The sequence below is a fragment of the Oncorhynchus mykiss genome, chromosome 12 (assembly GCF_013265735.2).
Source record: "Oncorhynchus mykiss isolate Arlee chromosome 12, USDA_OmykA_1.1, whole genome shotgun sequence".
Classification (NCBI taxonomy): Eukaryota; Metazoa; Chordata; class Actinopteri; order Salmoniformes; family Salmonidae; genus Oncorhynchus; species Oncorhynchus mykiss.
Window position 1 is genome coordinate 64,228,145 of NC_048576.1, and position 24,936 is coordinate 64,253,080.

At 43.0% G+C, this 24,936-nt stretch overlaps 1 protein-coding gene across 1 annotated transcript; it reads left to right on the forward strand.

The window, feature by feature from the left end:
- Positions 1 to 3,994: 3,994 nt before the first annotated feature.
- Positions 3,995 to 14,809, forward strand: LOC110538012 (cytokine receptor common subunit beta). Its single transcript, XM_021624535.2, has 13 exons — positions 3,995 to 4,289; positions 4,568 to 4,697; positions 4,833 to 4,993; positions 5,192 to 5,346; positions 8,813 to 8,957; positions 9,298 to 9,433; positions 9,625 to 9,779; positions 10,173 to 10,306; positions 10,499 to 10,682; positions 11,501 to 11,597; positions 12,283 to 12,352; positions 13,024 to 13,133; positions 13,249 to 14,809. The coding sequence occupies exons 1-13, from the start codon at positions 4,139 to 4,141 to the stop codon at positions 14,042 to 14,044; spliced, it is 2,424 nt and encodes an 807-aa protein (XP_021480210.2). The 5' UTR covers positions 3,995 to 4,138; the 3' UTR covers positions 14,045 to 14,809.
- The last annotated feature ends 10,127 nt before the right edge of the window (positions 14,810 to 24,936 follow it).

Genomic DNA, 24,936 nt, shown 5'->3' on the forward strand with positions numbered 1-24,936 from the left:
CACGCCTGACCAGCATCACCACCCTGGATGGTTCCGACCTTGAATATGTGGACATCTATAAGTACCTAGGTGTCTGGCTAGACTCTAAACTCTCCTTCCAGACCCATATCAAACATCTCCAATCGAAAATCAAATCAAGAGTCGGCTTTCTATTCCGCAACAAAGCCTCCTTCACTCACGCTGCCAAACTTACCCTAGTAAAACTGACTATCCTACCGATCCTCGACTTCGGTGATGTCATCTACAAAATTGCTTCCAACACTCTACTCAGCAAACTTGATGCAGTTTATCACAGTGCCATCCGTTTTGTCACTAAAGCACCTTATACCACCCACCACTGCGACTTGTATGCTCTAGTCGGCTGGCCCTCGCTACATATTCGTCGCCAGACCCACTGGCTCCAGGTCATCTACAAGTCCATGCTAGGTAAAGCTCCGCCTTATCTCAGTTCACTGGTTACGATGGCAACACCCATCCGTAGCACGCGCTCCAGCAGGTGTATCTCACTGATCATCCCTAAAGCCAACACCTCATTTGGCCGCCTTTCGTTCCAGTTCTCTGCTGCCTGTGACTGGAACGAATTGCAAAAATCGCTGAAGTTGGAGACTTTTATCTCCCTCACCAACTTCAAACATCTGCTATCTGAGCAGCTAACCGATCGCTGCAGCTGTACATAGTCTATTGGTAAATAGCCCACCCATTTTCACCTACCTCATCCCCATACTGTTTTTATTTATTTATTTTTCTGCTCTTTTGCACACCAATATCTCTACCTGTACATAACCATCTGATCATTTATCACTCCAGTGTTAATCTGCATAATTGTAATTATTTGCCTACCTTCTCATGCCTTTTGCACACAATGTATATATACACTCCCCTTTTTTCTACTGTGTTATTGACTTGTTAATTGTTTACTCCATGTGTAACTCTGTGTTGTCTGTTCACACTGCTATGCCTTATCTTGGCCAGGTCGCAGTTGCAAATGAGAACTTGTTCTCAACTAGCCTACCTGGTTAAATAAAGGTGAAATAAAAAATAAAAATAAAAAACACGTGTGATCTTGAGGGATCACATGTGCTTTTATGTAAAGTTAATGTGGTAACGTGACAACATGCGAAGCAACATGTAATAGCATGAAACTACACATGTGATATGTGAGAACATGATAATCATGTTAAATAAATGTGGGGATGCAAAATTTCAACATGTGATACCATGTGATACCACGAAACTACACTATTTGTGAAATGTCACATGAGAAATCATGTGCAAGTGGAATTTCACATGTGAAATAATGTGCAAATGTGTTTTTGGAACACCTCACATGAGATATTGAGGGGATTTGAGTATCGGACACAGGTTGCCCCGGTGTGAGGAGTTTGCCCCTGGTGAATAGTGATTGCATTCGTTTTGGAAATGTGAAGTGTTCTAAAAACACAGCAAATGACATGTGAAATGTCACATGGGAAGTTTTCCAAAACCACATGTGTCTTTCCATGTTTGTGTGTGATTGGTGTGTGTGTGTATGAGTGAATGCTGGACATGCTCACTGAATCACAGAGTCACAGTTGTAACCTTGGTATGGTAGTACTGGGGTACAAGCTTGGAGGGCCCATAATTTGTATTCCCTTAGGCTTGTTACAACTAACCCTGACCCTTGCAGCCATTAGTTATCTTCAAGTTAGGCTAAGTTCAAACTTTAGCATTGCTAACTTACATCAAATATATCTACACACACCGGTTATAAACCTGATATAGGTTTTGTGATTCTAACAACAAAGCAGGCGATGCCATCACCAACAAACATTTGGTAATGGCATTAGATTATTTGTTGTTTTTACCTCAAAATCATATTTCTGTCAATAAAATCTGCAAAGTCTATCACAGGGCCTTGTTTCTTCACATGAGGATTGAGGACTAAACTGACCATGTGCACAGTGAGTCACATGATTCTAGCTTGTTCCTGATGAGAGATATTGAGTGTTACAACTATCCTGTGTTACAACCATCCCCGGTCTTCAGTATGCCAAAATATGCCTTAAATAAGACAGCCACACAGTCCATAATCTACAGACAGCACCACACACCATCATTAAAATGGCTATGGATGGCGTATCTCTGTTGCTGCATTTATGGCGGTGTTTTCTTTGGAACTTGTGTTGCTTTATCATTATTCTCAATTGTCACTGTTCTTTCTGTGTTGTGTCGCAGTAATGTTGTTCGATTGTAGGTTTTGGCCTTTGAGTCAGCTTAAAAACCTCATCAGTGGTCTATGTGAGTAACATACACTTAACGGAGTCAAATCGTCACCCTGCTAGGGACTAGACAGGAGTTCTTCTACAGATATCGAGCCTCTCCCTTCACGCCACAGTGAGCAGGATAAGCTGCTCTAGCAGCCCAGCACAGCTCCAGACTCCCGTCCTGAATGGCACCCCATAGACCTCTGTTCATAAGTAGTGCACTATGTAGGGAATGGGGTGCCATTTGGGACACTGGATCCAGACTCAGGCGTTTCCCTGTCTGTCTGTGTGCTAGCTAAGGACTGGTGTATTATACAGTGGATTTGCTCTGCTACTGAAGTGCAGTCCTGGCAAGCCAAAGGGACATAAAGGACATCAATGGTTTGTGTCCCAAATGGCACACTATTCCCTATTTAATGCACTACTTTTGACCAGGGACCATAGGGTTTTGGTCAAAAGTAGTGTACTATATAGGGAATAGGGTGCCATTTGGGACTAAGCTAATTACTGTACTGACATGACACTGCCTGAACCAACTAAGACACTTCACTGATCAATCTTCACACTGTTCAGTAGCACGTCACTGGAAATCCCCATCACCCATGAAAGGCCTGGGCTAGAAGCTCACTCTTGTGTAACAGCAAGACAATTATAAGACGACAGAAAAGGAATATGTTATTTTAGATAAATTGTTTGAAAGTGATATTCATAATTTATGCATACTTTACAGACCAAGCTACTTATACTACCCTCGGGGCAGCATTTCATTCCATACTATAGCCCTCTGAGCACAATACGTGAAATGATGTTGAAAAGACACCTTTTTTGTTGAAAATGTTGAAAAGATACCCTTTTGGTTGAAACTATGTATTTGTGGTTGAAAAGTGTTTTTTCAATGCTTTTTTTGTGCTCACTGGGAGCGTACGGATCACACTGTTGATTAAGTGTCATTTTTGACCACATGGTAAACAGCCAAATGAAAAGAGGAAGCAGATAAGGTTGAGGCAACAGACCGAACACATTTGGCATGAGTCTTGACGTTTCCTCGCACATCATAACTTCTTGGAAATAGAACAACAGAATTCACTGAACACTGAATAGGAGACTAGGCAAGAACAACTTAAGTTGTATCAATTGGCTTATATACAAGTGTTAATTTTGGTGGGATTCTTACCATCTCTTTGTATTTTAACCTCTATCCCACAATGTATTCTTAGAATGCTTATTTAGAAACGCACGCACAGACACAGACACACAGAGACACAGAGACACAGACACACACACACACACACACACACACACACACACACACACACACACACACACACACACACACACACGCACACACAGTATCTGATGGGGATTTCTCAACGCCACTACAGTCACAACTCTCTGCCACTTTGTTTTCATGCTTCTCTTCCAAAATGTCTGTGCCTGATAGAAGGACATCACAGTGAAGACAGTAACACAATCATAAGAAACAGAGGCTACGTCCAAAATGCCACCATAATATAAAGTTCTATACTATTGACTAGGTCCCATAGGGTAGTGTGCACTTTACATAGGGAATAGGGTGCCATTTGGAACACGAACGGATGTGTGGTTACAGCGGATGGTGGGAGGAACATCAGAGTCACTTAGTGAAGAATATACTGTAAGGGAAGTGAGTGGTAATGATGTCATTTTTTCCGAGAATTGTGATATTTGCGTGTGTGGCACGTTCATGAGAGAGAGAGAGAGAGAGAGAGAGAGAGAGTGAGTGAGTAAGACTTTTTGTATCTGAGCCATTTTTCTCTGAACTCTGACAGGTATAGCAGTCAGTCCACATAATGCGGGCCCAGGATGGTCTAGATCTAGAAGGTTAATTACTGAGACCCACCTGCTGAACCTTACCCATGTTCTTCTGCTCCAGGGGACCTGTCCTCCTGCGCTCCCCGGGAAACATGCTCCTCTTCTGGATGTCTTGTGGATCACTTCTCCCTCTCCTGGTCCTTTGCAATAATGGACAAGAATGCTGCACCATCCAGGACAACACACAATATCATGGTAGGGTCAAAGTCTAAGACTATTTTTTTAGCAGATATCGATGACAACAAAATGTATCATTTAGACATATGGTTAGATGTTTCATTGTGGACATTATAGAAAGTCTCATTAAGATACAGACACTAGCACAACACTGCCACCCACTTGGAAATGTGTTTTTTCCAGAAGTGATTGTAGATCACATTTTCTACCCATATAGAGAGAACTGTACACCATACAGCACAATGTGTTCTAATTATATTGTCTATATCCTTCTTCCCACTCCGTCTCTCCCATAGTGTCCCCTGTGCTTGAGTCCCTGCAGTGCTACAATGACTACAGATCCTACGTCCGCTGTAGCTGGGAGGAGAGTCCACACCCGTCCTCACAGCCGTTAACCCTATACTACTGGGACAGCCCTGAGAACCGGTAAGGATAGAGCTGATGGGGTGATGAGAGGACAGAGAGAGAGAGAGGGAGGAAGGGAGGGAGGGAGGGAGAGGTGGACCCCGAAAAACAATGTACTCAATGAACTCATGTCTCCCTCTTTCTCCGACCCTCTAGTGAGTCCTTGTGTAACCCCTATGGTCAGCGAGCACGGAATCCCAACAACATCAAGCTCACTGCCCAGTGTCAGTACAACACTAAATACTTTGGCATCAATACCAACCATGTCTTCTTCTTCAATACCTCCTGTCCCCCTGCCCTGCTTCTGTCTAAGAATGGTGAGTTTAAACATTGCAGGACACCTGTCATAAGTCATTGGTTCTCAATTATTTTACATTTACATGTTTCATTTTAGTTACAAGTTAGCTAGCAGATGACCAAATTCAGTCAAATATATATAGGGTCCTATATCTGTATTTCACTATTCATGTATGTGTTGATTTGTTTTTGACAGTGTGTACATGTGTGTATTACAGTGAGGGTGCGTACACCAGTCCACCTATCACAGCAGCGTGTAGAGAGAGGGGGCCGTTTGCTCAGCTGGGAAAGCCCCTACCCCCCATCATCCCTCTTGACCCCCACTCTCAACTACCAGGTCAACTACAGGAGGTCTAACCAGGATGACTGGACAGTATGTGCTGGAGTAACAAACAATTAGCTTGAGTGCCATATCTTGTTTGTGCTATATATTGCCAACTCATTGTCAAGGACAGCAGGCAAAAAGCGCAAACAAATCTGGGACCAGGTTACATACAACGTGCTCTTAAAGACTCCTATTCATCTACCACATGTGCTTCTGAATCATCATAAATAGAGTATACACTCTTAGAAAAATGGGTTCCAAAAGGGTTCTTCGATTGTCCCCTTAGGAGAACCCTTTTTGGTTCCAGTTAGAACTCTTTTGGGTTCCATGTAGAACCCTCCAGGGGAAAGGGTTCTACGTGGAACCCAATAGGGTTCTGCCTGGAACCAAAAAGTGTTATTCAAAGGGTTCTCCTTGGGAACAGCCAAATAACCTGTTTAGGTTCTAGATACCACCTTTTTTTCTAAGAGTATTAGTAAACACATTGCTTATGTTTTCCGACCCTCTTGTAAAAAAAAACATGCTAACTCTCAAGATTTTTCATCATGGCATGAGATATCCCCCGGAAAACAAGCACAAGTTTTGGGTAGTTTTGCTCGGTGACAAAATCATGAATCACTTCTTTAAAATCATTCATCACTACCCCTTTGCTTAATGCCCAGTGGTATCACCAGAGTTTCATAACATTTGGGGGCTCAGTCCTGAAGACCAGGGGCTGAGGGGTTTGTGGGTGAGAAAAAAAAGGGCCTTTTCTAAAATCACTTCCTGTAATTTCCTGTAAATCATTTTATATGACTGGAGACATTACAGTAATATTTTTTTATACCACACAAAGTATCTAAATGTCAAGCTGCTAAAACAAACAACCCATGTCTTAAATGCAACAAGAAGATAGGCCAATGAAAAGAGTGGATACTCAGATCTTAGGTCTACAAGATGAGGAGGAAATTATAGTCCACCAACTTTCCAGTGTTTACTCACTAATTTAATCAGAATTGTTCCTCAAGTGTATTTTTAAATATTGTGAAATACCTTCTAGCTGCTGCCTGCTGTACATTGACAGCCACAACTCAACAATCAGCTGTTTTATATTTGCCGTAATCGCCCACAATGTGACAAAACACATTCTACAGCAATTATTTTAAATAATTATATAAATATTTCATGTATTTTTATAGAGACAAGGAGTAATTATATCACTTGTCAAATTTAATTTCAATTTATCTGCAGCACTTCCAGTACCCCTTCCTGCAGCACTATGGTTTCTTCCATGTGCTATGCTCCCCCCAAGGCCAAAAAATCAACACTTATTATTATTAATTAAGTGGATTGTGGTCAGTAACCCCATATGAGGTTGTTGTATAGGTAGGCCTACTGTTACGATAATATTTTAAATAATCAAGCAGCAAATAGCCTAGCCTAAAATTACAAGAGAATAAATTCAGTAAATCAAATGAAGCCAATAGTGGTTTTCAGCTATATTGTTATTAAAACGATGTAGGCCTTATGACTTTTTAAAATAATAACAACAACAAAAAACATGTCAAATTACTTGCATAGACTATAAGGAAAAGTGTACAATGAGTATTCACATCAGTACGCTAAGGGACTGAAATGCATCAGAAAAGTATTGGAAAGTTCAGGAAAACATCAGGGAAGCTCATCAGGTAGGCTATATAGGCCTAATGTGTGTGTGTGTGTGTGTGTGTGTGTGTGTGTGTGTGTGTGTGTGTGTAGAGAACAGCTGCATTACTTTTAACTGTTAGACTAATGATCGTGAGCACTCAACTCAACTTAGCTAACATTACCTAGCATAATTGTAACCTAATATCCAAACAGAGATTCAGTGAAAACCAAAAATCGGACATTGATTGATTTATCAAGATGAGTTCCCACGTTGTCCCAATCAAAACGGTGCTGGAATGATCAGTTGACCACACATGGAAATGGCTTTACATTTATTATAGCCAGTGCTATTGTTTTAGGTAGCCTACCAGAGCACCATTTTATCAATTATTAAGCCATTTCTGAATGAAAGTTGGTACCAACGTGAAACCTTTCATTCAGAAAATCCTAAAACACCAAATTAGGCCTACCTTATTATAAATTAGGCCATCATCACTGTCAATCGTGAATGATAATTCACGTTTTACAGGTTAAACGTCCATGCTGCATGCATGCCAACAGTTCGATCCCCAACAGGTTGATGGGAATATGCATTTTGATCTTCTTGAATATGTAAGTAAGGTTGGCTAACCGGCTGAACTAATCACATTTTAGAGCAGATAGAGTTAAACACAGCAACCGCATGAGAAAAAAAATGCTGCATTTCAAAATTGTCATATGAAATTACATTGTGTTTTTGGCATAACCGTAGCCTGCCATTATCATTTGATTATAGTTGGTTTGTTATGTAGAATACTAATTCATCCTTAAGTGATCTTGCGAGACATTGCACCATTCTGAGAAATGGCTGCAGGAATGTCCACCACTGCAGAAATGTCCACCAGCACTTGCCAGAAAATTTAATGTTAATTTCTCTACCATAAGCCGCCTCCAACATCATTTTAGAGAATTTGGCAGTACGTCCAACCAGCCTCACAACCGCAGACCACGTGTAACCACGCCAGCCCAGGACCTCCACATCTGGCTTCTTCACCTGCGGGATTGTCTGAGACCAGCCACCCAGACAGCTGATGAAACTGAGGAGTATTTATGTCTATAATAAAGCCCTTTTGTGGGGAAAAATACATTCTGGTTGGCTGGGCCTGGCTCCCCAGTGGGTGGGTCTGGCTCCAAAGGGGGTGTGCCTATGCCCACCCATGTCTGCGCCCCTGGCCAGTCATGTGAAATCCATAGATTAGGGCCTAATGAATTTATTATAATTGACTGATTTCCTTATAACTGTAACTCAGTAAAAAAATGTGAAATTGTTTCATGTTGCGTTTATATTTTTGTTCAGTATAAGTGGCGCATTCAGTTGACTACAAAATAAATTCACGCCACTATCTAAGACTGAGAGGATATCACACGGCAATAGTATAGAAAACAAATCCACCGGTGGGAGTCACATAAAGATCAGGTCTCTGTCTCAATAGTCTGAAGTGGTTTCCACCCTTTCAAATGCAGTGATTCAAGCCACGGGATAGGTGGAAGCAGTTTGGAAGATTCTTTCAGGAAGTCTACATTCACCTGTCCAGACCAGGTGCTTCACACTAGTGCAGATGAAGGGAAGGAAACAAAGAAAGGAACCCACTGGGGACTTAAATCAATGCTGATTCCATGTTATTTCAATGATGTTTATGTTCAATTATGTTGAACCAACGTGGAATAGATGTTGAATTGATGTCTGTGCCCAATGGAGAGCCACTTTCGTAGATTGAGATGCACACATAATGTGCGTGTCAAATGGCATCCTATTGCCTTTGTAGTAAAGTAAACTTTAGACCACAAGCCTTGTGGGGCACTATGCCATTTGGGACTCCATATTCTTTGTCTGTTTCTCTCTGTGCAGGCAGTGGAGGTTCAGGACACCCAGCTGAGTGTGAAGGCTGAGGCTCAGGTGCCCGGCTTCCAGTATGAAGCCAAGGTGAGGGCAAGGAGGAAGACGGGACTGTGGAGCGAGTGGAGCCCCCTAGTGACCTGGTTGACTGAGGAGGGTGAGTGGAAACCCTACGTATACGTAAACATACATCCTCCGTTCTCCATAATGTAATGTCATACAATGAAATGTATTAGTTTCATGGCATTGTAATGAGTTTGTAATGAAATTGTAATGAGGGACTTGCGATGGCATGTGATTTGCCAGGGAGTTGTAATCGCGTCATGTTAGCATTGCTCAGTCGTGCATCAATATCTTCTTTCCTTTTGTTCACTCCCGTCCTCCCTAATTCCCCCTCTCTCTCTCTCTCTCTCTCCATCTCTTTCTGTCTCTCTTCCTCCTGTCATCCTGTCCTCCTGCTCCCTCCCTCCCTCACCTCCCTTCTCTCCCTCACTCAGACCCTGTGCCAGGCCCCTCCAATGCGCAGTGTGTGTTGGATAATGAGACTGCGGTGACATGCAGTTGGGAGGTGAAGAGAGACCTGGCTCAGTTCCTTACCTTCCACCTGTCCTGCAAACACAACCACACTGCACCGTGAGTTAAGATCTGTGTGTATGCCTTTGTGTTTGTGCGCGCTGCATGCGTTCATGTGCACGTGCCCATGGATGAGACAGAACAGTTGACTACACTTCAGTCTCATGGATGACTACTCTCTTTCACAGCATTGTCCTCCCTCTTCTCCATCCATCCATCCATTTCTCTCTTCCTTTCCGCCATCTCTGCAGAGCCCAGAAATGCTGTGATAACACCATGGTCAGCGTTCCATCCAGGGGTCCAGTGCTCGAATACAGCTGCTCCTTCCATGTCCAAGACTTAGAGCAGCTAGAGGTGGAGCTTGTACCCACACGCAACAGCAAAATGTTTAAAACACACAAGAACAGTGAGTCATTTTCACACCGAGACAGGGGTGATATTTGGGGGAGAATAAAATCTCATAGCTGAGACTCAATTTATGATGATATTTTTTTTGATGCAAAAAAGAAAGAAAATATACTACCTCAGTGATTGTGTATCAGTGCTGCCACCTGGAGTTTATATTGTGGTATTACAGGCGCAATTTTCTAGAAGGGATCATTTCAGCCAGTAGTTTAGAAATTAGTGCTCATGAGCCAAAACGGGTCCCGGGAAATTGTGCACAACTGTGTACAACGTCATCAATTTTGTACGATTGGTTACGTCCTGCAAAAAATAAATACATTCGGAAGTGCTTAAGATCCCGTTCAACTCTTTAAAGATTCTTGATGTCTGATTCTTGATGTCTCTCTCCACACAGTTCGTCCAAACCGTCCACTCAAAGTGCAGATAGAAGAGAGAGATGGGAACTGGATTCTAAAATGGAATCCGCCTCATTTTTATCTGACCGATCATGTGTACTATCAGGTGCAATACTGGAGTAATGAGACTCAGGTAGGATGATCCAAAAGCAATGTCTTGTCATTTTCAGTATTACATTTGATCATCTCTAGTTCATCAGGTAAAGAACGCTCATCAAGCGAGATAGACTGTTGCAATTTTAAGTATCCCATGAATAGATCATTTGACAATGACTGATAATTCTACTGTGTCTCACTTGGTTCTGTCCAACCTTCTCTTTTTCAGGAGGATATTACGTTCCTCAATGTCTCCCAGGGGTCCCACTCGCTCTCCATCCTGGGGGTGTCCCTGCGCCCCTCTGAGTGCTACCTGGTTAAGGTGAGAGCCCTGGTGGTCCCGGGAAAGCGTGATACTTTTGACGGAGCCCCCTCAGAATGGACCGACCCAGTGGAGTGGACCACACAACCAGGTAATGGACCTAGTAGGTATCTCCTGGTTGAAGCAGGTTTTTAATAGTATTCTGAACCATTGTTGTATTCTATTATAGCCTGAGAGTGTCTGTTTTTGCTATTATGCCAACTCCTTGTCACTCATTGTCATGTCAATTGCTGTATATGCTTGACAATGACAGCAATGGACTTGACAATAGCACAAACTTGGACCAAGCTAATTCTATTATTTTTTTCAAAAAACTCTGAAAACATATTTTATCATCAGAGATAACCAGTCTGCACTGAAACAAGAACAAATGGGGGGATGTGAACCATATTTTATTATTTACAATTCATCTAGTCGTGCCAGCCATGCGAGTCAATATAGCGGAGCTCTAAAAACGATAATATGATTATCTATTCATGAGATGCTGAACGAAAAAGCACCAAAGTTCATATCCCTTGGAGAATGTTTTCAAAAACAAATGTAAAGACCTTCATTATGTATTAAAGAGTGTTTTTTTTTGCTTCCATGTGTCAGTCCTATGTGCAGCCACGATATTTGCTTTCATGTGAAAAATGAGAGAATAAAAAAATGAGAAAATAATATTGAAATGTGTTGAACACGCCGTTTGGAGGGTTCGGTGAGTGAAATAAGAAGAAATTAAGACTAGACTTGATGAAGGCAGCATACAGGAGCTGATAAAATGTGACTTTGTTCTCTTGAACCAACGACCATCTCAATCAGTTCACATGACAGACAGGAATATCCAGACACTAATCAATTTCTCATCGATGATCATCAACTACATTTTCCACTCTTACATATGCATCTTTTGTCCATGTCTCCTGGTAGCTTCCTGGTCCATCACCACCTTCCTCTACGTCTTCATCAGTATACTGGTGGCCATTGTCTTCATCGCTCTCTATGTTACCATACCAGCCTGTCACAGGTGATACTCAGACTTCTCCAACTGTTTCTATTCTTTTTCTACCATTTTAATTCACCCTTCAAATCAAACTTTATTTGTCACATGGGCCCAATACAATAAGTGCAGACTTTACCGTGAAATGCTTACTTACAAGCCTTTAACCAACAGTGCAGTTCAAGAAAATATTTACCAAGTAGATGCCCTTGTGTTATTACTAGTGTTACAGCCAGTGCTTCCATACAGGTGTGGTCCCTGAGTTAATTAAGCAATTAACATCCCATCATGCTTAGGGTCATGTATAAAAATGCTGGGCAGGCCATTATTTTGGCTACCATGGCTATGGGAACACAATACGATGACAATGGCCCTATCCACAGGGCACGAGTGGTCACTGAATGGGTTGATGAGCATGAAAACCATATAAACCACATGCCATGGCCTTCTCAGTCACCAGATCCCAACCCAATTGAGCATTTATGGGGGATTCGGTAGCGGTGCCTGAGACAGCGGTTTCCACCATCATCAACAAAACATCAAATTATGTCATTTCTCATGGAAGAATGACATCGCATCCCTCCAATAGAATTCCAGAAACTTGTAGAATCTATGCCAAAGTTGTGTTGGTGTTTCCTTTATTTTGGCAGTTACCTGTCATTTCATTCATTCGTCCATCCCATTGATTCATTCGTTCGTTTTCTGTCCGTAGGAGGGTAGTCCTGTGGGAGGTGTCTGTCCCGTCACCCCTCAAGAGCAAGGTACTGGGAGAGGTCATTAAGGTAAGTCTGAATGCATCTGAATGGCTGAGTATTCAATCAGCATTATTCACAAAGCATCTCGCTGTGGACTACTCAGCTATTGAATAAATGACAACTGCACTCAATAATAATACAAATCATCTAGACTGTGCACAAAGATCATTTTTCATAACCACTATAAATGACATTGTATGTATCCAGGGCTGTGCACAGACCTTTTAGCGGGCAGGTGCTCAAAATGAAGAAAAAAAATGGCAATTCATATCTCGAAATTCATAACATACTAACTGCCTCTGTAGCGAACATTTAAACATGCTTTAGCATTGGCCTATTTATTTCTACAACAACACACTCACTTACAAGATTGTAAGCAGGCTAGTTACAGTGCCTCCAAAATAAATGATTGACATCGGGAAAAGAGGGTCAGCTATCAGCTAATCATTTGTGTCGATTGATGAAAACCTGCTAGTTTGTGAACTTGACAATGTCACTTCGACTTGGGGGCAATGGGTTCAGAACAACAACCGACAAAAACTGTATACAAAAAATATACCGCCACCCAAAAGGGTGAGTGGGAGGGCAAAGGGGCAGGTGGGAGAGTAAAGGTAGACCCCTATCTGTGCACGTGCCTGCATGTATCCATCTTTCATAGTTCATCACTCACAGATAATGGTATGTCCTCTCTTTCCCAGAAATCTCCTGATAGGTTGTTATTCCATGAGAGTGAGAGAAGTGAGAAGACCTACATCTGCAGGGTACAGACACAGGGGAGCAGGGAGGAAAGCAGTCTCTGCTCCAGCTGGTAAAACTAGCTCATATCTTTATACTTATTTAACCTACACTATCCACCACTTATAAAAGATAACTCGTACACCTAGCCTCAATACTAACCCTTACCTCACTATGTTGTGTTGCAGCTCTTCAGATAGTCCATTGTGGTTGAACTCAGATGTAAAAGCACATGGACTGTTCCATTCCATTACCAAGGAGGGGTGGAAGAAGTATGACCCAAACTCTTCCTCCCTCCATTTGCTGTCAGTGGACAGATCTGGCCCTCCTGCTCTAGACTCATCCGGCTTCAGCTTCAGTGGCCCTTACATCTTCTGTGGCGACAGTTCACCGGCGCCGAGTGAGTTTCTGAGTCTGGAGCCTCCCTGTGAGGAGTTCGACAACACTCTCTCTAACTCTGAACCCACTTCTCCGTCCTCCTCGGAGAGGTCTGCCCCATCCCTCTCAGAGTCGAGTGAGGGCTACGTGGCGATGCCTCAGGTCTGTGCTGGCCTGTCCAGATCAACAGAGGGAGTGTCTGATGGTGTTACGAGCGCTGTAGTAGCGGACGACAGTAAGAACACTGGTAACAACAACGGCAACAACGACATCATGGCATGGCCCAAGTCAGAGCTCCTCCCACCCGGACCTAGCTCTATGCCCACCTGCTCACCACCCAGTGAGAATGAAGACCCTCCTCCAGCGTACACACCCCCAACCACCACAACCACCCCTCCCACCTTGCCCCCAGTGGGCCCTACCCTACACACCTCTGGGTACTGCTTCCTCCCGGCCCTACAGGCACTTGGGGGCTGGGGCCATGTGCAGTCTTCTGGACCACCTAAAGGAGGCAGTGAAGAGCAGCAGGTCTGTAGGAGGGAGATGAGGCAGGAGGAGCAGTGCAAGGAGGATCCATATGTCAGACTGTCCCAGCTAGCCATTTAGCTAACTAGCTAACCTCATCTAATGCAGGACTACATGAGGGACTACATGAGGGTCACTGTTCTCAATATTTGATCCATTCTAACACTAACACACCTGTCTCAACTAATCACAAGAGCTTGATTATTAGTTGGACTAGTTCATTCAGGTGTGTTAGTGTTGGAATGGACCACATGTGTAAAACTACTGATTTGTGGTCACTGAAGACTGGGTTGAGATTGAGAAACACTTCTATTTCTGGGAGGGAAAACTGTTGGAGCCTCATAGAGAAGCCTCCCTTGATTACTCACAATGCCCAGCAGATGGCATTACTGTACTTACTGTGTATCTGTTGAACTCACAAGAGGTGGCCTATGGATTCTACTGTAAGGACTAACTACAAACACAGAAGCATACTGCAGTAAGCCATTCCTCTCTGGGTGGTAAGGTGACTGAGGGCCAGATTACCAGGTTTCCACCACATCACATAGATGGTACATGTGTAACAGGGTGGCACTGTTGAGTTGGTGAACGCAGCCTTATGCCTCTGTCAGTGCCAGTGGCTGTTCCTGTCGTTCCACAGCAGGGGTTGGCCCGCGGGCCGCAAAGTGCTGTGTTACAGAATGCGAATGGTGATGACGGTCTCCTGGTCGAATGTCATTCGTCACAAGCTTTGTAAACAACTGGTGTAGACTTACAGTGAAATGTTTAATTATGGGCCCTTCCCAACAATGCAGAGAGAAAAATATAGAGAAAAATAATAACACAAGGAATAAATCCACAATGGTTATATACACGGGGTACCAGTACTGAGTAGATGTGTAGGGATACAAGGTAATTGAGGTTGATATGTACATATACAGTGCCTTGCGAAAGTATTCGGCCCCCTTGAACTTTGCGACCTTTTGCCACATTTCAGGCTTCAAACATAAAGATATAAAACTGTATTTTTTTGTGAAGAATCAACAACAAGTGGGACACAATCATGAAGTGGAACGACATTTATTGGATATTTCAAACTTTTTTAACAAATCAAAAACTGAAAAATTGGGAGTGCAAAATTATTCAGCCCCTTTACTTTCAGTGCAGCAAACTCTCTCCAGAAGTTCAGTGAGGATCTCTGAATGATCCAATGTTGACCTAAATGACTAATGAGGATAAATAGAATCCACCTGTGTGTAATCAAGTCTCCGTATAAATGCACCTGCACTGGTGATAGTCTCAGAGGTCCGTTAAAAGCGCAGAGAGCATCATGAAGAACAAGGAACACACCAGGCAGGTCCGAGATACTGTTGTGAAGAAGTTTAAAGCCGGATTTGGATACAAAAAGATTTCCCAAGCTTTAAACATCCCAAGGAGCACTGTGCAAGCGATAATATTGAAATGGAAGGAGTATCAGACCACTGCAAATCTACCAAGACCTGGCCGTCCCTCTAAACTTTCAGCTCATACAAGGAGAAGACTGATCAGAGATGCAGCCAAGAGGCCCATGATCACTCTGGATGAACTGCAGAGATCTACAGCTGAGGTGGGAGACTTTGTCCATAGGACAACAATCAGTCGTATATTGCACAAATCTGGCCTTTATGGAAGAGTGGCAAGAAGAAAGCCATTTCTTAAAGATATCCATAAAAGTGTTGTTTAAAGTTTGCCACAAGCCACCTGGGAGACACACCAAACATGTGGAAGAAGGTGCTCTGGTCAGATGAAACCAAAATTGAACTTTTTGGCAACAATGCAAAACGTTATGTTTGGCGTAAAAGCAACACAACTGAACACACCATCCCCACTGTCAAACATGGTGGTGGCAGCATCATGGTTTGGGCCTGCTTTTCTTCAGCAGGGACAGGGAAGATGTTTAAAATTGATGGGAAGATGGATGGAGCCAAATACAGGACCATTCTGGAAGAAAACCTGATGGAGTCTACAAAAGACCTGAGACTGGGACTGGGACTTCCAACAAGACAATGATCCAAAACATAAAGCAAAATCTACAATGGAATGGTTCAAAAATAAACATATCCAGGTGTTAGAATGGCCAAGTCAAAGTCCAGACCTGAATCCAATCGAGAATCTGTGGAAAGAACTGAAAACTGCTGTTCACAAATGCTCTCCATCCAACCTCACTGAGCTCCAGCTGTTTTGCAAGGAGGAATGGGAAAAAATGTCAGTCTCTCGATGTGCAAAACTGATAGAGACATACCCCAAGCGACTTACAGCTTTAATCGCAGCAAAAGGTGGCGCCACAAAGTATTAACTTAAGGGGGCTAAATAATTTTGCACGCCCAATTTTTCAGTTTTTGATTTGTTAAAAAAGTTTGAAATATCCAATAAATGTCGTTCCACTTCATGATTGTGTCCCACTTGTTGTTGATTCTTTAGATAATAAACAGTAGCAGCAGTGTATGTGATGAGTCAAAAGAGTTAGTGCAAAGAGGGTCAATGCAGATAGTCTGGGTAGCTATTTGATTCACTATTTATAGTCTTATGGCTTGGCGGTAGAAGTTGTTCAGGGTCCTGTTGGTTCCAGACATGGTGTATCAGTACCGCTTGCTGCGTGGTATCAGAGAGAACAGTCTGTGACTTGGGTGGATGGTGTCTTTGACAAATGTTTTCCTCTGACACCGCCTGGTATAGAGGTCCTGGATGGCAGGGGCATACACACTACCCTCTGTAGCGCCTTGCAGTCGGATGCCAAGCAGTTGCCATACCAAGCAGTGATGCAGTGAGTCAAGATGCCTTTAATGGTGCAGCTGTAGAACATTTTGAGGATCTGAGGGCCCAAGCTAAATATTTTCAGCCTCCTGAGGGAGAAGAGGCATTGTCGTACCTTCTTCGCGAATGTGTAGGTGTGTGTGGATCATGTTTATTTGTTAGTGATGTGGAACTAAGGAACTTGAATCTTTCATCCTGCTCCACAACAGCCCCATCGATGTGGTAGGAGCGTGCTCAGCTCCATGATCAGCTCCTTTGTCTTGCTGATGTTGAGGGAGAGGCCGGGTCACTGACCTCCTCTCTGTAGGTGGTCTCAGCAAACTTAATGATGGTGTTGGAGTTGTGCACGGCCAAGCAGTCGTGGGTGAACAGGGAGTACAGGAGGGGACTAAGCACGCACCCCTGAGGGGCCCACGTGTTGAGGGTCAGCGTGGCAAGCTTTTTGCTTTCTTGGTTAAATGTGAGGACACATTTTAAAAATAGAGGGGAAAGATGTAACAGGGTAGAACTGTTGAGTTGGTGAATGCAGCCTTGTGCCTCTGTCAGTGCCAAGTGTGTGAGATTGTTGATTTTAATTAAGGGTATGGCCTTCAGTATTTTACCTGGCTGTTCTTGTTGTTCTACAGATATGCATTACCATGAGAATTGCAAATTCTGAAGCATATCCGGGGATCTTGTGTTTATGGCAAGAATACCCGTATGCCAATTTGACCCGCTCTCCTTCACCCATGGCATGCCCTCCTGAGAGTATTGTGCAACATGTCCTGTGACCACGAGTAATTGATCTGATCTGTGTTATGCCATAGCTCAGTCATATATTGAATGTAATTGTGAATTTGTATGTCAACTAAAGTTTTTTTATGTCCTGTGATAGGGAATCAGTATGAGCTAGAGCTTCCAAGGAACATGTATGCCTGGAGATGAAAATATTGTTTTGTTTGCTGTAAAATAAAGTAATGTTGTTCGCTATACCTCTTCCTACTATTCCCATGCTCCACTCCCTGATGTTAGAGAACCTGTATGTTTTAGATTAGTCCCGAGGACCTCCCCTCGCGTATATGAAAAATGTGGCGTACAATCGACCCCAGGAAGAGATACATGTAAATCCCCCTTGTTACACATCAGAAGAGGTTTGATTCCCAAATGAGTCCCAAATGCCTCCCCATTCACTATGTAGGGAGGTTTAAGTCACAAATGCTTCCCTATTCACTATGTAGGAAACTTTGAGTCCCAAAGGCGTCCCTATTCACTATGTAGGAAAGTTTGAAACCCAAAGGCGTCCCTATTCACTATGTAGGGAAGTTTTAGTCGCAAATGCCTCCCTATTCACTATGTAGGGAAGTTTGAGTCACAAATGCCTCATTATTTACTATTTACTATTTACTATAGGAGACCGTGGATGGTTACAACACAAGATAGTTTTCTCTCAATATCTCAAGTGAGAATCATGTGACTCACTGTGCACATGGTCAGTTTAGTCCTCAACCCTCGTGTGAAGAAGCAAGACCCTGTGATAAACTTTGCAGTTTTTATTGACAAAAATATGATTTTGAGGTAAAAAATGAAAGAAATTGACCAAATGTATTTTGCCGATGGCATCACCTACCTGCTTTGTCGTTAGAATCACATATCTTATATCAGGTTTATAACCAGTGTGTGTAGATGTATTTGATGTAAGTTAGCAATGCTAAAGTTTGAACGTAGCTAAAACTGAAAATAACTAATGGCTGCAAGGGTCAGGGTTAGTTGGAACAACCTAAGGGAATACAAATTATGGGCCCTCCAAGCCTGTACCCCAGTACTACCATACCAAGGTTACAACTGTGACTCTGATTCAGTGTGCATGTCCAGCATTCACCTACACACACTGCTCACACGCACACGCGCACACACACATAAACATGTGTTTCATGTGTTTTTTGAGAACACTTCTCACATGTGACATTTCACATTTGAAAATGTGCTTTTGGAACATTTCACATTTGACATAATGTATTTTTTAGAACACTTCACGTGACATTTCACATGTGAAAATGTGTTTTTGGACAACAGAAATGTGTCTATGATACACACACATTGCTTTTAACATACAGTGTTTTCGTCTTACATATTTGACTGATGTTTATTTATACAACAATTATTATTCAATGTGTCGTCATCTGGGATTTGAACTCACAACCTCTTGGTTCACGGCATTATGATATTTCTGCTACACCACCACACCTGTATTGTCATGTCCTGACCATAGAGAGCCCTTATTTTCTATGGTGGAGTAGGTCAGGGCGTGACTGGGGGGTTTAGTCTAGTTTATTATTTCTATGTGGGGTTCTAGTTTTGTTTTTCTATGTTGGTCATTTTGTATGATTCCCAATTAGAGGCAGCTGGTAATCGTTGTCTCTAATTGGGGATCATATTTAAGTAGCATTTTCCCCACCTGTGTTTTGTGGGATATTGTTTATGTGTAGTTGTATGTCAGCACTCCATTATCGGCACGGTTCGTTATTCTTTATTGTTTTGTGCGTTTCACTTAATAAAGATGTGGAACCCAGATCACGCTGCACGTTGGTCCGAGTATGCTTACAACGACCCTGACATGTATTCCTGCAATTTGGACTTCAAAGAAAATCTCAGCTTTGTTAACATGCTGTCACATTCACATGTTGTCACATTAAAATGACATGTGATCACACAAGATCACACACAAGATCTTGTGGAACTCATTAGGGACACCACAAAGATTCAGTTGTTTATTCCAGATGGTGTTGTTTAGTTGTCAGATGTTGTTGTAGTGGTTGAGAAGGGCCAGTTAATGGAACATAAAAATTATATTTTATGATTTTTCATATTTTATTATTTCTGCTGCACAAAATGTTAAACATGGCAATGTTGTTCTCATGTTCTCAATAAGGCTTTCAATATTTAGTTGCATGTCATGATATATGCATTTTTTAAAAACAGTTTCATTTCACCGCAAGCCTTGTTACAACTGACCTGGGAGGTGACGTAAATGGTAGCATTTTACTCCTTGTATTTGAGACAAAGTCACCACTTGTTTGTTTGATTTAGAGAGAAAATACCTATACCCATTTATAGCAGACAAATGGAAGCCGTTCCTACCACAATTTGAATGTAGCTGCTCAAAAAAATTCTGAGAAAATGACAAAAATGCTAAATGTGTTACAACCATCCCCAGTCCTACGTTATGAACGCTTCGCCAGCACAGAGTAAATGTTCATCTTTGGCACACTATATATGCCCTGTTGGATCATCTGGTGCCCTTAGCAGAAAGTTAACTATTTGTCTGTTCTATTTATTTATGAAATATTTAATGCAATATTCATTTTATATTATGCTTTACATGAGATATGATAAGAAGTTTGATATATGAAAAGGTATACAAACCTTTTCCTTTATTTTATGTATTTTGTTTTGTAGGCCTATTTCTAAGCGATCATACAAATAGATGATGTTCCTATAGTCAGAGGTTAATGTATACTTTTATTATTATTTAAGAATAAAATGACTATGGCTTTGGCTATGACCTATATGTCACATACAGTGCATTCAGAAAGTATCCAGACCCCTTGACTTTTTCTACGTTACAGTCTTATTCTAAAATTGATTAGATAAATAAAATCGTGATCAATCTACACACAATGTCCCATAATGACAAAGTGAAAACTGTTTTATAGAAATGTTTGCTAATTCATTAAAACTCAAATTAAAATATCTTACTTACATAAGTATTCAGACTCTTTGCTATGCGACTTCAAATTGAGCTCAGGTGCTTCCTGTTTCCATTGATCAACCTTGAGATTTTCATACAACTTGATTGGAGTCCACCTATGGTAAATTCAATTGGTTGGACATGATTTGGAAAAGCACCAACCTGTCTATATACAGTGGGGCAAAAAAGTATTTAGTCAGCCACCAAATGTACAAGTTCTCCCACTTAAAAAGATGAGAGAGGCCTGTAATTTTCATCATAGGTACACTTCAACTATGACAGACCAAATGAGAAAAAAAATCCAGAAAATCACATTGTAGGATTTTTTATGAATTTATTTGCAAATTATGGTGGAGAATAAGTATTTGGTCACCTACAAACAAGCAAGATTTCTGGCTCTCACAGACCTGTAACTTCTTCTTTAGGAGGCCCTTCTGTCCTCCACTCGTTACCTGTATTAATGGCACCTGTTTGAACTTGTTATCAACATAAAAGACACCTGTCCACAACCTCAAACAGTCACACTCCAAACTCCACTATGGCCAAGACCAAAGAGCTGTCAAAGGACACCAGAAACAAAATTGTAGACCTGCACCAGGCTGGGAAGACTGAATCTGCAATAGGTAAGCAAGCAGCTTGGTTTGAAGAAATCAACTGTGGGAGCAATTATTAGGAAATGGAAGACATACAAGACCACTGATAATCTCCCTCGATCTGGGGCTCCATGCAAGATCTCACCCCGTGGGGTCAAAATGATCACAAGAACGGTGAGCAAAAATGAAGCATGGGGGTGGAAACATCATGCTTTGGGGCTGTTTTCTGCAAAGGGACTTGGACGACTGATCCGTGTAAAGGAAAGAATGAATGGGGCCATGTATCGTGAGATTTTGAGTGAAAACCTCTATCCATCAGCAAGGGCATTGAAGATGAAACGTGGCTGGGTCTTTCAGCATGACAATGATCCCAAACACACCGCCCGGGCAACGAAGGAGTGGCTTCGTAAGAAGCATTTCACGGTCCTGGAGTGGCCTAGCCAGTCTCCAGATCTCAACCCCATAGAAAATCTTTGGGGGGAGTTGAAAGTCCGTGTTGCCCAGCAATAGCTCCAAAACATCACTGCTCTAGAGGAGATCTACATGGAGGAATGGGCCAAAATACCAGCAACAGTGTGTGAAAACCTTGTGAAGACTTACAGAAAACGTTTGACCTCTGTCATTGCCAACAAAGGGATATAACAAAGTATTGAGATAAACTTTTGTTATTGACCAAATACTTATTTTCCACCATAATTTGCAAATAAATTCATTAAAAATCCTACAAATGTGATTTTCTGGATTCTTTTCTCATTTTGTCTGTCATAGTTGAAGTGTACCTATGATGAAAATTACAGGGCTCTCTCATCTTTTTAAGTATAAGAACTTGCACAATTGGTGGCTGACTAAATACTTTTTTGCCCCACTGTACGTTCCCACAGTTGACAGTGCATGTTAGAGCAAAAACCAAGCAATGAGTTTGAAGGAATTGTCCATTGTCAAGGCACAGATCTGGGGAAGGGTACCAAAAACTGTCTGCAGCATTGAATGTCCCCAAGAACACAGTGGCCTCCAACATTCTTGAATGGAAGAAGTTTGGAACCACCAAGACTCTTCCTAGAACTGGCCGCCTAGCCAAACTGAGCAATTGGGGAAGAAGGGCCTTGGTCAGGGAGATGACCAAGAACCCGATGGTTACTCTGACAGAGCTCTAGAGTTCCTCTGTGGAGATTGGAGAACCTTCCAGAAGGACAAACATCTCTGCTGCACTCCACCAATCAGGGCTTTATGGTAGAGTGGTCAGACGGAAGCCACTCCTCAGTAAAAGGAACAACAGTCTGCTTGGAGTTTGCCAAAAGGCACCTAAATGACTATCAGCATTAGAAACAAGATTCTTTGGTTTGATGAAACCAATATTGAAGTATTTGGCCTGAATGCCAAACGTCACCTCTGGAGGAAACCTGGCACCATCCCTACGGTGAACCATGGTGGTGGCAGCATCATGCTGTTTGAATGTTTTTCAGGGGCAGGGACTGGGAGACTAGTCAGGATGGAGGTAAAGATGAACGGAGCAAAGTACAGAGAGATCCTTGATGAAAAACCAGCTCCAGAGCGCTCAGGACCTCTTACTGGGGCAAAGGTTCACCTTCCAACAGGACAACAATCCTAAGCTTAGAGCCAAGACAATGCAGGGGTGGCTTCGGAACAGGTCTCTGAATGTCCTTGAGTGGCCCAGCCAGAGCCCGGACTTGAACCCGATCGAACGTCTGGAGAGACCTGAAAATAGTTGTCAACGATGCTCCCCACCCAACCTGACAGAGCTTTAGAGGATCTGCAGAGAATAATGGGAAAAACTCCCCAAATACAGGTATGGCAAGCATGCAGCATCATACCAAAGAAGACTCAAGGCTGTAATCACTGCCAAAAGTGCTTCAACAAAGTACTGAGTAAATGGTCTGAATACTTATGTAATTGTGAAGAAATGTCTAAAAACCTATTTTTGCTTTGTCATTATGGGGTATTGTCTGTAGATTAATGAGAGGTAAAAAAAAAAAAAATGTTTAATCCATTTTAGAATAAGAATAGAGGAATATTTTTGGTACCCTTCCCCAGATCTGTGCCTTGACACATAACAACTTGTGGCAAACATCAAGGGGTCTGAATACTTTCTTAATTTTTATTTTACTAGGCAAGTCAGTTAAGAACAAATTCTTATTTTCAATGACGGCCTAGGAACAGTGGGTTAACTGCCTGTTCAGGGGCAGAACAACAGAACTACACCTTGTCAGCTCGGGGATTCGAACTTGCAACCTTTACAGTTACTAGTCCAACGCTCTAACCACTAGGCCATCCTGCCATCCCAATGCACTGTATAGGCCTACATATACGCTACAGACCAGTGGAGGCTGCTGAGGGGAGGATGGATCATAATAATGGCCGGAATGCAGTGAATGGAATGGTATCAAACATATAGTTATCATCCATTCACTCCATTCCAGCCATTATTATGACTGTCCTCTCCTCAGCAGCCTCCACTGCTACATATTATAGAAAATATACATAAAGTACAGTATATGTTTGGATAATTCAAGCATCTTTCTTGTGCGCATACATGTTGTCTCTGTGGCCCCCCATCTCTGAGAGAAACAGCTGTTCATATACCTCATCTGTCACGACTTCCGCCAAAGTTGGCTCCCCTGCCTGTTCGGGCGGTGCTTGGCGGTCGTCGTCACCGGCCTACTAGCTGCCACCGATCCCTTTTTCATTGTCTGCTTGTTTTGTCTTATTAGTTTCACCTGTGTCCTGTTGTAATGTGCTTAATGAGCTTCCTTATTTAAAGTACGTGTACCCGCCCTTGTTTTGTGCGGGATTGTATTTGTGTTACGTGTGTGCGTTAGGTAGAGGTGTTCATTTTCTGGACTTGGCACCCTGTGTTTTGGGTGGTCCACATTACTGCCCGCGCCCTGTGTTTTGGGCTTGTTATTTTTTGTGCCGGATTAAAGTGCACCTTTTCCCAGTGGAACTCTCTGCGCCTGATTCCTTCCTCACCCACCTAGTCCCGTGTGACAGAATTCGACACCTAACATATGGAATCAGCAGGAGCAGCCGCACCTCCTCTCCCATCGATGGACGAAAGGGTCCTCCATCATACCAGTGCTCTCCACCGGATTGGATCGGCGATGGATCTGATGATGGAGAGGATGGATCGATGGGAGAGGAGTGGCCTTCCCACCTCATGTCCAGCACCCCTTCCACCAGCACCTCCTACCCCTGCTACCGCATCCGGCTCCGGGGCTCTTCGGCTGGCGCTCCCACAGGAGTATGATGGAACGGCGGTTGGGTGTCAGGGGTTCCTCCTACAGCTTGAACTTTACCTGGCGACCGTTCGTCCTACTCCCTCAGAAGAGGAGAGCGTGAGCGTCTTCGTCTCCTGTCTGACGGGACGAGCCCTAGAGTGGGCAAACGCAGTGTGGAATGGCCCAGACTCGCCGATTCCGAGCTGTATTCGAGCACCCACCAGAGGGTCGTACGGCGGGTGAACGGCTGTTCCACCTGCGTCAGAGACGAGGAGCGTGCAGGACTTTGCCCTGGAGTACAGGACCTTGGCCGCAGGAGCGGGGTGGAACGACAGGGCTTTGATAGACCATTTCCAATGTAGCCTCAGGGAGGACGTCCGTATGGAGCTAGCATGACGGGACACCACCCTCATGCTGGATGAGCTTATCGACATGTCCATCCGTCTTGACAACCTGCTGGCTGCCCGCGGGCGTTCGGAACAGGCCCTGTCGTTTCCACCTCTCGGCCCTCCTGCTCCCATCCCCATGGAGTTAGGGGGGGCTGCTTCGAGGGGGACCCTAGGAGGAGTTTCCTCCTGCACCAGTTGTGGTCAGCGAGGACACACGGCCAACCGGTGCTGGAGGAACTCGTCTGGGAGTCGGGAG

Coding starts and splice junctions, on each gene's coding strand:
- LOC110538012 (XM_021624535.2), top strand. CDS start 4,139: ATGTTCTTCTGCTCCAGGGGACCTGTCCTCCTGCGCTCCCCGGGAAAC. Junction 8,958..9,297: donor GACCTGGTTGACTGAGGAGG/GTGAGTGGAAAC, acceptor TCCCTCACTCAG/ACCCTGTGCCAGGCCCCTCC. Junction 9,780..10,172: donor GTTTAAAACACACAAGAACA/GTGAGTCATTTT, acceptor CTCTCCACACAG/TTCGTCCAAACCGTCCACTC.